The 16,054-nt window shown below is 31.1% G+C and overlaps 1 protein-coding gene across 1 annotated transcript in view; it reads left to right on the forward strand.

Annotated features, from left to right (window-relative positions):
- LOC108689116 overlaps positions 1 to 16,054 on the forward strand; it is a 277,007-nt gene that overhangs the window by 32,208 nt on the left and 228,745 nt on the right. The window contains exons 5-6 of the mRNA XM_018195755.1: positions 9,223 to 9,442; positions 9,573 to 9,852. Coding sequence (XP_018051244.1) covers positions 9,223 to 9,442; positions 9,573 to 9,852 — 500 coding nt within the window. The remainder of the gene's footprint in view (positions 1 to 9,222; positions 9,443 to 9,572; positions 9,853 to 16,054) is intronic.

Raw genomic sequence — 16,054 nt, forward strand, 5'->3', positions numbered from 1 at the left:
ACACACACACACACACACACACACACACACACACACACACACACACACACACAGAAAGGCATACGATATACTTCAGAATAGAGAACTTTGGTCACTTGGATTAAGTTCCATGACTGAGGCCAGGACAGGCATCTGGCGTTAAAGTGCGCCTTCTCTGTTGCAATAAAATTTCTCTATTAAAAATAAGCATCGAAAAAAAAGCATTTTAAGGGGATGCACAGTATATTTGTGACTTCTAATTAGAATTACAAGATAACGTTAACTTTTTTTACAAAAAATATTAAATCTCGTCAGAAAAGCCATTTTTTGGACATTAAATCCCAATTATCTTGGAAACCTGACGTGTTAGAATAATAAGGAATAGAAATAAAGGAATAGAAAATAGAAGTGTTTTGTTTAATTATGAAATAACGAAATGTGTTAAATAAATTTTTTATTTGAAGTAAACGTTGATGTCAATAGTAAATACTATTTGCCTTTTTTACGATGCAAAATATTTATTTGAAATCGTATGCACCTTTTAATATTATATAGTTTAAATAAATAATTCTATTTAACTATTTTTATTATTTCGCTGCACAGAAAATATGTATTTACTATTTTCTATTTCAACTATTTTCCCCAGCACATGTTATAAGGTTTGAAAGTTACAGTATCGTCGGCGTTACTGAAGGTGTCCGACCGATGGTTAAAATCTCTTGAATGTTATTCAGGATCATGACCTAGATAACATCAAAGCCATTGGAAGTTGTCCTCTTATTTTTATTTTTAAAAATGAATTTTTAGTGCAAAAATGAAAATAAAAAAACAATCTTCAGTATCGAGATCATCTTGACGAATGTTATCCAGGTCCTGAAGAACATTCAAAAGGTTTTAATCATCGGTCGGATACCTTGGCTAATGCCGACAGTGCTGTAACTTGCAAGCCCTATAACTCAAAAATACTTAATGAAAATGTATGTATGAACTTAATTATAGTGTTTTGGAAAGATCTCGAGATGAGTTACAAGAATATGTAATAAAAAAAATATTCTATTTTAAAAATTCAAATTGACTTTGCTCTGATAACGTCACTTAAAGTTAAACTAATGATACCATCTTATATTCCTCTCAAAGTCACAAAATTTTTATCCGAAATATTTTTCTCTAAAATGCACTATTCAAGAAAAATTTCAGATCTTCATTTAAAATGGAACATCCTGTATATGTATATATTTAGTTTTCAAAATGTTATTTTAGTTTTCAAAATGTTATTTTTATTTAAAAAAAATTTTTTTAAATATTTTTTATGCGATTTATCTTATATTTATTTTATATTTAATTTACATTTTTTAAAAATTTATTAATGATTTATTACAAATACATGTATAAAAACTCTATATTTATGTATAAATTCTTATCACATGAATCAGAATTAATTTCAATTTATAATCGATAATCAAAGCTTGAATATATATAGTGTTATGTAATGTAATAAATATTAAGTAAAAAATGAACACCCTATTATATTTACATTAATTAATAGAAAATGTAAAATAAACATGAATTAAATCTAAAATAAATATTAAATAAATATCCCGAAATAAATATCTGTTACATATATGTTACAAATGACTAATAAATATGAAATAAATATAAAATAAATATTTTAGAAACGTTTATATAATACATGGATTTTGAATGTAAAATAAATATTTAATTAAACATTTATTAAATGTTTAATAAATGTGTTTTTTTGCAATGGAAATCTACAAATGTAAAAATCAATGAAAAAAAATATTTACAAAATTTAAATTAATGTGGTCTAAACACTGATTAGGACACATTTTATGACGAAAAATAATCGTGACAGAAGATCGACTGACGTGTGTAAGAGGTTAGTACAGATTATTATTACGTGCTGTATGGTATAATTTGAAAATTATGTATAAAAATTATATGCGGTAAGATGATAACAAATAAAAAATAACACTTGGTGCACGCGAAATGCGCGCTATGCTGTAATCCTATGTAATAAAATTGGGATGTTAAATCAATAGCCGAATTCATTGTTGCCCCTTTTCCGTGATGATTGATTGTCTAGAGCTCGATCGTATCGTGCGTAACTTCATGAAAGGATCTTGTATCTCGATTTAGTTCTCTCGCTGTGCTTATTTCAGCGGCTATTATCGCGGAGATCGCGTATTTCACGGTGTATCGAAGATTCAGTATAATTGATTAATAAAAGGATTAACAGCGTAATGATATTATAACATTGTAAAATTATTACATATTTCTTTCATATTATTATTACTTCTAACAATATTGTAAGAAAAAAATATTAAGGCATTGAATAATAAAAAAGAATGGAATAAAAAAGAGATAAAAAAGAGTTTCAAAACAAAGAAAATTTAAGGATGTGTCTGAGGTACAGTCCCAATCAAAAATTAAAAATTGAAAATATGTTGTTATTTATATTTTCTATATAAAAATAAATATAGGAACTGTATACACATAATAAACAGTTATATAAGTAGAATATTAAGGTAAATACATAGAAAAGAGGCTTCAAATGACCTTTACTTTGACATATGTCAAGGTTATGATCCTGAATGATCTCCAACAGGTTTTAGATGGCAATTGTCCTTCGTTAAAAAGTTATTAACAAAAAAAATTTGAAAAATGATTCTTTCTACTATATGAAACAGAAATTTTCTGTTTTAAAATAGATTCAGTCAGAGTAATTGTAACGGTGGGCGACGATGCTTAGTATTTTATGTATTAAAATTCAAAAGGATTTATATTTTATATTACTCCATGTTCAATGATGATTTCACTTTAAATTGACACAAGTTTTCCTAAATACAAAAATTGTATTGTATATTACAATATGATAATTATCAAATCCGTAAAACGTGGTAAAAAGGTCATTAAAGTTTGCAGATATCTATTCAATTCTTTTTTATGAAACCATTTTAAATACAATAGAGTTAAATACAATAAGTATAGTTTAAAAATGAACTTTGTCAATTTCAAAGGCTAATATCTCTCTCAATTGTTGAATTGAAGATCTGAGTTTTGGTTCATGAATTTAGTTGGCTACATACTGTAAACAATAACTTTTAAGTTACAATATTTTTTAAGTTTAAGCATAATTTTGATTATTTCAAAAAACGGAAAATGATTCATTGTGTACAAGGAATGTGTACACAATAAATCATGCTATATTTAATAACGAATTACATGTTTTATAATGCAAATTGTTGGGATTATTTTAGTTTTCGGTTTTAAAATGTTTATTTAGAAAATTATTATAATTAAAATATAATTATATTAGATGTACAACTTTGCTTCTGCCGTTTTCCTATAGATGGCTTTAGCGGTAAGTGGTGGTCGAAATAAATAGATCATAGACGTCATACAATAAACTTGGGCATCTGTCAACATAACCCCATAGAAACATTAGTCGATTTGTGTCTGCATCATAAAGTTATTCTCGATTGAAAATGTCAGTTTACGAGCCAAATTCTCGTCATTTGCGGGAGGTTTTAATTTTTTGCTTCAATATGAAGAAATCTGCGGCTGAGGCTCATCGAATGCTCTCAAATACTTATGGTGAGGCCGCTATTAGTGAAAGAACGTGTCGTGAGTGGTTTCAACGCTTCAAGAACGGTGATTTTGATGTCGAAGACCGGCATAGCGGTGGAAGAGAGAAGGTTTTCGAAGATGCAGAATTGGAGGCATTACTTGAGCAAGACTCGTGTCAAAATCAAGAAGAATTGGCACGATCATTGGGAGTGACTCAACAAGCCATTTCAAAACGCCTCAAAGCCATGGGAATGATTCAGAAGCAAGGAAATTGGGTGCCGTACGAATTGAAGAAGAGAGATGTTGAATGGCGTTTGTTTGCTTGTGAACAGCTGCTTGAAAGGCAAAGACGGAAGGGATTTCTGCATCGCATTGTGACTGGGGACGAAAAATGGGTTCATTACGATAATCCCAAGCGCAGAAAATCATGGGGAGTTCCCGGCCATGCTTCCACGTCGACGGCCAAACCGAATATTCACGGCTCCAAGGTCATGCTCTGTATTTGGTGGGACCAGCTCGGCGTAGTGTATTATGAACTGTTAAAACCGACTGAAACAATCACAGGCGATCGGTATCGAATGCAATTGATGCGTTTGAGCCGAGCATTGAAAGACAAACGGCCGCAACAACGAGAGACACGTAAAGTGATTTTGCAGCATGAAAATGCTCGACCCCATGTTGCGAAAGTGGTCAAGACATACTTGGAAACGTTGAAATGGGAAGTCCTACCTGCCGTATTCTCCAGACGTTGCTCCCTCTGACTATCATTTGTTTCGATCAATGGCACACGGCCTGGCTGACCAGCACTTCCGGTCTTATGAAGAAATAAAAAATTGGATCGATTCGTGGATAGCCTCAAAAGATGACCAGTTTTTTCGACGCGGGATTCGTACACTATCCGAAAGATGGGAGAAAGTAGTGGCCAGCGATGGACAATACTTTGAATCATAAATGTATAACCAGTTTTTTACAATAAAGCCTCGAATTTCGGAAAAAAACGGCGGAAGCAAAGTTGTACACCTAATATGTTGGTAAGGATTCATGAGTACCGCATTTTTCTGCGGCAGAAAACTCTTTCGTTTTGAGTGAAAATACGTCGAATGAATATATTTTTATTAAAATTTTAGATGGGGGAGACCGTCTAAATAATTATCACAATGAATTATTGTTTTGAAGATTATCATAAAAAAGGTTATGTAATCAATGAATCATGGTTTATTGTTCACTATATCAAATTGATTTATTGTATACTACCTAATCTTTTCTATGATAATTTCCAGAATAATATAGTGAAATAATACAACTAAAAAAAATTGCTTACAGAATAATAAACCCACATACAACACATTAACAATTGAATCAATATCTCAGAAACATTGATTTGTAACATTGCGAATATTGCAACATCACAAAATGTAGACTCAATATTAAAAAGACATTGCAAAAACATCTAATGTCCGTTAAATTGTAATGTCTGTGAGACATAAAAAATGTTTATCATATTAATTAATTTAGTTATTAATTTCTTCAGTTAATAATTTACCCAGTAAACGAGAATAAATTGAAATGAATAGAAATTAATGAATTCATTTCGACATTTCCGAATTCGCGCTTCTGATTTTTCGAATCCATTTGAATCCGTAAATACATTTAAATTAAACATGATGAATAGCTCTTTCGTATTTTAATTCATTTCTATTCAGCTCCAAGCTCTAAAGCGCGAACTTGGATAAATTAAAATAAATTAAAATAAATGAATTGCAATGTTTTAATTTATTTCATTTACATTTACTAGCCACTACATAAGTTTTCATGGTATCTCTACAAAATTATTAGTATTCTATTTATACTTATTATGAGTATTCTAGAATCCTTTAACCTCCAAAAAACAAGCAACAATTAACAAACTTAATAGTTGCAAGAGAATCAGATCATCGATTAGTTTCATTATGATGTTGTTTCACTCTTTACTAATGTCCCGACAGATTTAGCAGTAAAAAGCATCACTAAGAGATGGCATTTAATTTCAAACAATACAAATATTCCTTTTGAAGAACTTTTAATTGCAATTAACATGATATTAGGCTCTACTTACTTCATGTTGACAACAATATTTATTAAGCAGATATATGGTATCTTCCTCTATGGGATCTTCATTATCCGATAATACAATAGCTAACTTAGTAATACAAAATAGAAATTTTAGCATTAAATTTTTTATCCTTCCAACTTCCCTTTTACGTATAAGGTGTCGATGACATCACTGTCAGCTCCGGAAAACATATTGGATTACGTTCTGGACACTTTCTATTCGTTACATTAACGCATACAATTTACAATAGAGAAAAGAACAATAATATTAGTTTTCTATCTAATAAGAGATAAAGAGGCGATTATTTTTGATTGTACCATAAATCTTCCTTTTCAAGTAGATAAAAATTAAGATTAATTTAGATTAAATTTTCATGCTAATTATCCTATTAATCATAAGAAGGGCATAATTTTTGGTATGGTGGATAAAATATAATATTACCATCCCAAATTTTACGAAAAAAACTTCATTAACATAATTTCTTTTAACTTCATTTTCGCAATAATTAATCATAGACTCAAAACTCTATTCTATAAAAAAAACAATAATAACAATGACAATTCTGATTTACTTAAAAAGAACCTTCTTTACTATTTCTTACATTAATTCTGTAATATTTATTCCAATATTCACAAGACGTCAGATTGTCTTTACAATTCTTCACATCTTAAAAAATTTATCACAACGGTGAAGATGAATTAGACAATATTTCTCGTCATTTATAAAATCTTGTAACGTCATTTATAAAATCAATTGTTTAGCATTAAACTGTTAACTGTGAGGCATTGTTGTAGACTAGCTAAACACCAGCTAAAAACAGCTAAAAACCAGTATTAAAGAACATAAATTAGATATTAATAAAAAAAGTGGATCCCCATCGATTATTTCTAATCATTGATTGTTTGAACGATCACTATTTTGATTGGGATCATATACAAATTTTAGATAATGAGCCGTCTTTTTTTAAACGAAACATCTTAGAAATGAGCCATATAAAAAGATAAAATAAAGGCTTAAATAAGTAAACCAATACAGAATTATTTCATGATTTCTACCTCTCTATCCTACATCCCCTTCAAGAATGTTAATCCTCCGAGTTTCCCCATCCACGATTGTTAGTTTCTGACTATAATATCATTATAATATCATTTGAGTTTAGGAAACTCAGGATTAACAGAAGTCGTATATAATCCAATATTATATTGACAATTTTTGATAAACTAAAGTAATTAATTAATTCATATTATTAACAATAGTTCAATCAAAATTTCAATCAAAATTTCATCTTTTTATAAATCATTTCAGTTATTAAAATGCTTTTACAATGAAGAAATTTAACAATCAGATTAATAACGATTTTTCAATGACAATCATGGAATTATCTTTGTCCTTCCAATGTTTGAAGACTTTCTCAAACTTATGTATTTTTATAATTTGAACATCTCATTAAGCACACATTTTACCTTGTAACACGAAAATCAATGCGGACATAAGCAATTAACTTCGACACATAAGCAATTAATTACAATAGCTTTATGTATGTAAGACAAATTAAATTTGCGTGCGCAAATTATTGTAATATAATAAATATATGTAATGCGGGTATTATTTGCGACTATTATTAATTTTTGTCCGTTAAAATTTGTACACTGAGGATTACAGAACGTGAAGAGTCGAAATAAATAATATAATAAGCAAGAACAACCAGTTTGGCTCACTAGCCTTTTTTATTTATATTGAATTCTTAATTAATTCAATTTTATTAATAAAATAAGTACTATTGATTAACATCATATTCTCGAAAACACACGACAAAATTATAATTAAAAAAAAACGCTTCTCTCTCATTTAAGAATTAATTTCTTTTTTTTTTAAGCGATCACTCATCCAATATTATACACCATCCAACAATACTTAATCTCTGCATTCATACGGGAACTGCAACCACGAACACTGAATGTTAGTGGATATATAATTGTGATATAAATATGTATGTAGAAAGACCACGAGGCGAACCGGTCAATACAAACAATACTATACGTGTCAGTATTCCGTACGCGCGATCGATTCTCGCGTAAACATGTATTGTTTAGAAATACATTCGTTAAAAGATCAATTTAAATGATTTAAATTTTCTATTTACATGACATTGACATGATTTACATTTTATTTTTGTTTATTTTTTACAAAATAAATTTTAATATATAATTTATTCAATGTTGTTTCAATATTGCAGCAACATTAACAATCAATGTAGAAAAAATCAATAAAAATGAAACAATATTAAGAATCTTTATTTTTTTTTAGACCATATATGTGAGAAACACAATCAATACTAGAAATTTAAAATGCTTATTATGATCGAAGCTGCATCTTTATTGCTTTAAATAATTCAATCTTGAATTATTAATATACACTATATATATGTACAAGGTGTTAGACCATCGTTTACTCTTTTTATCTCCGTAGGATAAGATCCAATCAAAAATATGTTCAGATCAAAGTTATGGAGTTTAAAAAGATCTATTTATTGATCACATCAGTTTAACCTTGAGTTTGTCAAGGTCAGATTAAGGTCACATCGATTTTTTAAATGAACCATTCTATTTTTTTTTATTCTAGAATCTAATAACCGACGTCAAGAGCTTTCCAAAACCCTATAATAAAATATCTTTTGATTCTGGATAGTATTAAAATAGTATTAAAATAGTCCGCAATCTTTATATAAAAACCATACTAACGTTTCTGATTAAAATAATTATTTTTCATTTATTATCCGTATATGAGAATAATATCATTTTTTTACTATATTTAAGCAATTCAAGCAATGTTCCCACCACTTCTCGGATAAACCAGTTATTTTATATTTTCTGAAGACCCAAACAATGATTCTTTAAGGTCTATTCATGTCATATCTTGAAAGCGAAATTGTTTAAATTCACAAAAAATATAGTTATTTACAAAGATTCTCGACCAAATATGGCATTGTTTATTCATTTATGTTTAATATTTTACCAGTCAATTTTTACTTGATAAAATTAATTAGTAAAATTATTGTTTTAAATCGACTAATTAAAAATTACTTTTATATTTTAAAAAATTAATTTCAAAAAATTAATAACAATAAATGTCCCAAAATTGACGATAAATATTTTAAACGAATTCATGGAAACTACGATAATAATTTTCAAATGGAAATAGATCAGAAATTATGAATGACGAAAATTTTGCGCTATCAAGAATGTCAGTGTCATTCATTGATTATCATGATTCCAATTTTGTTTCCATCATAGTCAATGTAAAGATGCTTCTTTGAAGGTCATGTCTTTATCAGTAACAAAATTTAACATCTTAACACGAATTATCTTGCCGTTCCTGAGCGCGCGAAATTTTAACCTGCTCGTTCATAATTCTTGAATTCCTCTAATTTAGAAATTGTTATAACCCTGACATTAGACTTTTCGTCTTAAAGTTCGTCTGTTATAAAGAATCTGTCTATAAAATATAATATTTATCGTCAGATTTGGGACATTTCGTATTATCAATAACTAACTTTTGTACAGGTTCTTGAAAAAGGTATCGAGAAATTTGCTCAGGCACGTTTTTACAATCCTATTGCTGGAACAGTTTTGTTTCGATGGTTGGACAGTCAAGTTGGTGATAATCTTGATACAATTATCCACACAAATTTACATCACATTCATAAACAGAAATTAAAGTCGCTAAACTATACTGAGCATCATTGGAAAATATACGTTACTGATATTTTAGAAACTGGTAAAGGTCGGTAGCTGTAAAATTTTACATTTAATTCTAATAATCTTAATTGTACAATTTTTTATAATGCATATCATATGTACGTTATTGAAATTATCCATAAAATTATAATTATTTTTATAATATTTACATTTAGATAAAACCAACTGCAATAAACTCCAAAATGTATTCGATCCTAATAATTCTGACGTTGGAAAATCTATTGGAGACGTCGATGTACGTTTAGGCAAAATAAAAGTTGCTATTGACTCACAGAAAAGATATAAAACTTTTTATAGAGATTCAGAACTATCTTTATTACCAACGAATTTACTTGGTCCACATCGTCACTTATACTTAGTTATCTTTCATCCTGTACACGAGGATTCATTTCTGACCTGTACGAAAATAAATCATCGTAAGCCAACATATATCAAGTAAGAATTATATCATTAGCCTTATTAAGTACAATAATGAAGTTTATAAATAATTATGAATTATGAAATATTTCATAAAATTAAAACGATTTTAAGTTAATAAACCGATTGCTTTCTATGAGGAGCACGTAAGCCTACACAGGATCTTAATATAAACAAATTTGTTATAAAATAATCTCTTTAATAATAAAACATAATACACATAAATTATCAAACATTTTGACCTTTTGATAGGTCATCTCCTGTAACTTTTTTCTGTAGGTCATCTTTTGTAACTTTACAAAGTCAATTAAATTATTTAAATTAATGTCTGTTGTGGCATTAAAACTAAAAAATTCACACTTTTATCATAAGTCGCTGAACACGTGTACGGGATTAAATTTTAGATGTGCATCTTGATTTACAAATTTGTTTAATAAATAATAATTTATTTTGATAAATGTTTAGAAGTGAAACTCAAAAAAATCGTAATTTTTTTTTATTGAGCAAAATTAGTTATAAAAAGACATGTAATATGTTTTAAGAAGTGGCTTGTGATTTTTGTGGGAAAAATTTTATTTCAAAAACAAATAAGACAGTTTTACTTTTGAATGCGGCGTTAAGCTTAGAGATATATTTCTATAATGATATATTTCTCTCTCTGTTATTAATTTTAAAAACCTATTTTAAAAGTTTGACATTTCGGATTTCACATCGCGACATCTCTATAAAGTACGTCGAAAGTAAAAATACTTTTATATAATTTATATAATTTAAACCCAAGTTGTTGGTTGAAACTACTCAGAATTCAGCCATTTATTGAGAGATTTGATAATTTCGAATGTTATATTTCATCATTTGATTCATCTATTAAAAACGGTCATTTTATACTATAAATACGTATAGAACAGGTTTATTTAGACTCTAGAAAAACAGAATCTGACTACCAGCTGTTTTCGATTGGCTCAAGTTAATTGTTGTCTTCACTATGATAGCACGAATCACAATGTAAGAAAATGTCACGCTTATTGAAAAATTTGTAGACATGAAATATTAGGTGTACAACTTTGCTTCCGCCGTTTTCCTATAGATAGCTTTAGCGGTAAGTGGTGGTCAAAATAAATAGATCATAGACATCATACAACAAACTTGGGCATCTGTTAACATAACCCCACAGAAACATTAGTCGATTTGTGTCTGCATCATAAAGTTATTCTCGATTGAAAATGTCAGTTTACGAGCCAAATTCTCGTCATTTGCGGGAGGTTTTAATTTTTTGCTTCAATATGAAGAAATCTGCGGCTGAGGCTCATCGAATGCCCTCATACTTATGGTAAGGCCGCTATTAGTGAAAGAATGTGTCGTGAGTGGTTTCAACACTTCAAGAACGGTGATTTTGACGTCGAAGACCGGCTTAGTGGTTGAAGAGAGAAGGTTTTCGAAGATGCAGAATTGGAGGCATTACTTGAGCAAGACTCGTGTCAAAATCAAGAAGAATTGGCACGATCATTGGGAGTGACTCAACAAGCCATTTCAAAACACCTCAAAGCCATGGGAATGATTCAGAAGCAAGGAAATTGGGTGCCATACGAATTGAAGCCGAGAGATGTTGAACGGCGTTTGTTTGCTTGTGAACAGCTGCTCGAAAGGCAAAGACGGAAGGGATTTCTGCATCGCACTGGGGACGAAAAATGGGTTCATTACGATAATCCCAAGCGCAGAAAATCATGGGGAGTTCCCGGCCATGCTTCCACGTCGACGGCCAAACCGAATATTCACGGCTCCAAGGTCATGCTCTGTATTTGGTGGGACCAGCTCGGCGTAGTGTATCATGAACTGTTAAAACCGACTGAAACAATCACACGCGATCGGTATCGAACGCAATTGATGCGTTTGAGCCGAATATTGAAAGACAAACGGCCGCAATACAACGAGAAACACGATAAAGTGATTTTGCAGCATGACAATGCTCGACCCCATGCGAAAGTGGTCAAGACATACTTGGAAACGTTGAAATGGGAAGTCCCATCCGCCATAATATAATATGAAATACCTCAATAAAGAAGACATTTTTACATTATTAGGTGTACAATTTTGCTTCCGCCGTTTTTTTCCGAAATTCGAGGCTTTATTGTAAAAAACTGATTATATATTTATGATTCAAAGTATTGTCCATCGCTGGCCACTACTTTCTCCCACCTTTCGGGTAGCGTACGAATCCCGAAAAAACTGGTCTTTTGAGGCTATCCACGAGTCGATCCAATTTTTTACTTCTTCATAAGACCGGAAGTGCTGCTCAGCCAAGCCGTGTGCCATTGATCGAAACAAGTGATAGTCAGAGGGAGCAACGTCTGGAGAATACGGCGGTTGGGATAGGATTTCCCATTTCAATGTTTCCAAGTGCGTCTTGACCACTTTCGCAACATGGGATCGAGCATTGTCATGCTGCAAAATCACTTTATCGTGTCTCTCGTTGTATTGCGGCCGTTTGTCTTTCAATGCTCGGCTCAAACGCATCAATTGCGTTCGATACCGATCGCCTGTGATTGTTTCAGTCGGTTTTAACAGTTCATAATACACTACGCCGAGCTGGTCCCACCAAATACAGAGCATGACCTTGGAGCCGTGAATATTCGGTTTGGCCGTCGACGTGGAAGCATGGTCGGGAACTCCCCATGATTTTCTGCGCTTGGGATTATCGTAATGAACCCATTTTTCGTCCCCAGTCACAATGCGATGCAGAAATCCCTTCCGTCTTTGCCTTTCAAGCAGCTGTTCACAAGCAAACAAACGCCGTTCAACATCTCTCGGCTTCAATTCGTACGGCACCCAATTTCCTTGCTTCTGAATCATTCTCATAGCTTTGAGGCGTTTTGAAATGGCTTGTTGAGTCTCCCAATGATCGTGCCAATTCTTTTTGATTTTGACACGAGTCTTGCTCAAGTAATGCCTCCAATTCTGCATCTTCGAAAACCTTCTCTCTTCGACCGCTGTGCCGGTCTTCGACGTCAAAATCACCGTTCTTGAAGCATTGAAACCACTCACGACACGTTCTTTCACTAATAGCTGCCTCACATAAGTATTTGAGAGCATTCGATGAGCCTCAGCCGCAGATTTCTTCATATTGAAGCAAAAAATTAAACCTCCCACAAATGACGAGAATTTGGCTCGTAAACTGACATTTTCAATCGAGAATAACTTTATGATGCAGACACAAATCGACTAATGTTTCTATGGGGTTATGTTGCCCAAGTTTATTGTATGACGTCTATGATCTATTTATTTCGACCACCACTTACCGCTAAAGCCATCTATAGGAAAAAGGCGAAAGCAAAGTTGTACATCTAATAATCATAAGAAAATGTTATAAAAAATAATGCAGTTATAAAGAAATACAATCAGGTTTAATAAAAATTTAGAATTTTAAATGGAAACATAGTTTCAAACAATGATACCAGTATCAAATTTGTTCCGTGTACATCTTCACAAAGGAAGGGCTCCAGTAAGAAAGTAATAAAAACAAAATATAAAATTATTATACTTTAAAATATTCATTACATAAATCATTATATAATTAAATAATATGTATTTTAAAAAAAATGAAATGAAATCTTTACATTGCGCCAATTGTGAAAAGAACATATATTTTCAAATAACATCCAAATAGTAGTATCTTAATATTTCCATTCAAAGATTGTATTGCAATCTAATAATGTACTTTTCCTTTCTAAAAAAGGAGATGTTAAATCGATTACTCACATCTCTCGAAGTTTATTGTTACTACTTTTTCGCAATGTCGATTGGTTCTCTCACTGCACTTACTTCATGAGACCGTCATCGCGGAAATAGCGTGTTTGACGATTATATCGAAAATTAAGTATAATCGATTAATAAAAGAATTAATAGTGTAATAATAATATTGTAAAATTATTACAAATAAAGGAGGGAGTATAAAAATGGTCAAAATTGACTTTAAATAGACATCTTTAAAACTTATGCAGTTGTTTAGAAAGTCCGATTCATGGAAAAATACTTATCCAGGAAAGCTTGGGGAAGCTTTCCAAAAATAATAAAATAAGTCATTTAAACGCTCTGCAAAGAAACTCATTTTGTTTCTAATAAACGATAGATTTCAAAATTAATGGTTTATTTACATCTAATACAAGTTGGATCATAAAATATTATAAGAATACTAGAAACATATATATTGTGAGTACAAATTAGTTTAGTCCATTTTTTTGTGCATTTATTTCAAAATAAAATGAATGAACAGATCAATTAAAGTATTGTCCATCGCTGTCTACTTTTTCCCATCTCTCAGACAATTTTCGAATTCCATCTCGAAAAAAACTCTTCTTTGGAGGCGATCCAATTTTGGAGCCAATTTTCGATTTTTGCGAAAGAAGTGAACCGATAACTTGTCAAATCGTGCTGCATCCTTCGGAACAACCAATAATCAGAAGGAGCAATGTACGGAGAATACGACGGGTGCGGTAAAATCAATTTGAGCGTTTCCAAATATTTTTTTAAGACTTTAGCGACATAAGGCCAAGCATCATGAAGAAGAATAATTTTATCATGTCTTTGCTCGTATTCCGACCGTTTTTCCCGCAATGCTCAAATGAATCAATTGTAGCCGATACCGATCGCCCATAATGGAATCACCAGGTTTCAGCAGCTCATAGTAAACAACACCCTTTTGGTACCAGATACAGAGCATGATCTTAGAATCATGTATATTCGGCCGTGGTGTTGATGTTGAGGTCGATAGCAACGATTGACCGGGCTTAGCGTAGTATTTTTTCTTCTTGGGGTTATCGTAGAATATCCACTTCTCTCATCTCCAGTCACAATCCGATGCAAAAATCTTTCTCTGTTGTCTTTGAATCAGCCGTTCGCAAGTGAAAAATCACCTTTCAACGTCTCTCGGTTTCAGTTCATGAAGCATCCAATTTCCTTGTTTTTGAATCATTCCCATGGCTCTCAATCGTACAGAAACGGTTTATTGAGTTACCCCCAATGATTCTGCAAGCTCCTCTTGCGTTTGACTCTGATCTTCTTCGAATAATGCCTCTAATTCTTTGTCTTCGAATTTTTTTGGCTGTCCAGAGCGAGACTTGTCTTCAACGTTGAAATCTCCATCCTTGAAACGTCGAAACCATTCCTTACATGGTTTATCAGTGTCACCATAAATTTCGACAAGCATTTGATGGGTTTCGGCCGCATTTTTCTTCCAATTAAAGCAGAAAATCAAAACCTCCGACAAATGCTGCTTAGTTAACACAAAATTCGACATTTCAAACACAGTAAAAATCAAGGTTTTTGTATGAAACTCAAACTGAATATTATTAGCAGATGTTTAACCTCTCTAAAACCGCCAAAATCAGCTGTCATTATGAACCATTCACAAAAGCTGGAGCTTTAGGGAAACGGACCGAACTAATTTGTACTCCCAATATAAAGGAAAGCTCTCTATTATGAGATAAGCGCCTAATATGAGATAGCGGCGTGAACGCTATCTATTGGTTCCACCAAATAAATATTTGGCAATAAATTCTTCATGTAGTGATAGAATAAGATCTTACTAATAAAAAAATACGGGATATATTGAATTGTTTAATTACAGAAGTTAAATTTGATGATCACAAAACTATAAGGCGTGGAAATCGCAAATATACCCATATTTATAATATGAAATAATGCTGCTATGTTATAGTGAAAATCATTGCTATAATAAAGTATAAATGTTATTGTACAATAATAAAAAAGACAATCGGAATGAACGTGCCTATTTCTGCAATTTTTTAATTCAACGACCTGAAGACGAGTTCTGGGTATAATCTATCGCATGCTTATTTTTCGCGCATGCTGACTATGTTTGTTTCTATTTTAGAAATATAAATAAAGTTAAATAAAGTTTTTTAATTTACAATATTAATATATTTTGCGTTTTACTATCGATTCAGGGCATCTCATATTAAAAGAGGGATTAGGCACAATTTTTTGATTTGCTTTGTGATTTGCTCATTTTTTACATTTCTTTAATTTAAAAAAAAATGAAATTTAATTAAATTTTATATAACGTTATCTTAAAACTTGTTAAATTTCTTTAAAAATGAATTATTATTTTTTAAAATTCTGCCTATGAATTTCTAACATTTGATCTTTCTAGCTCAAAATGAACTCGGTATCTCATAATAGGGACTGTTTATCTATATATATA

This window comes from Atta colombica, unplaced genomic scaffold (assembly GCF_001594045.1).
Source record: "Atta colombica isolate Treedump-2 unplaced genomic scaffold, Acol1.0 scaffold26, whole genome shotgun sequence".
Classification (NCBI taxonomy): Eukaryota; Metazoa; Arthropoda; class Insecta; order Hymenoptera; family Formicidae; genus Atta; species Atta colombica.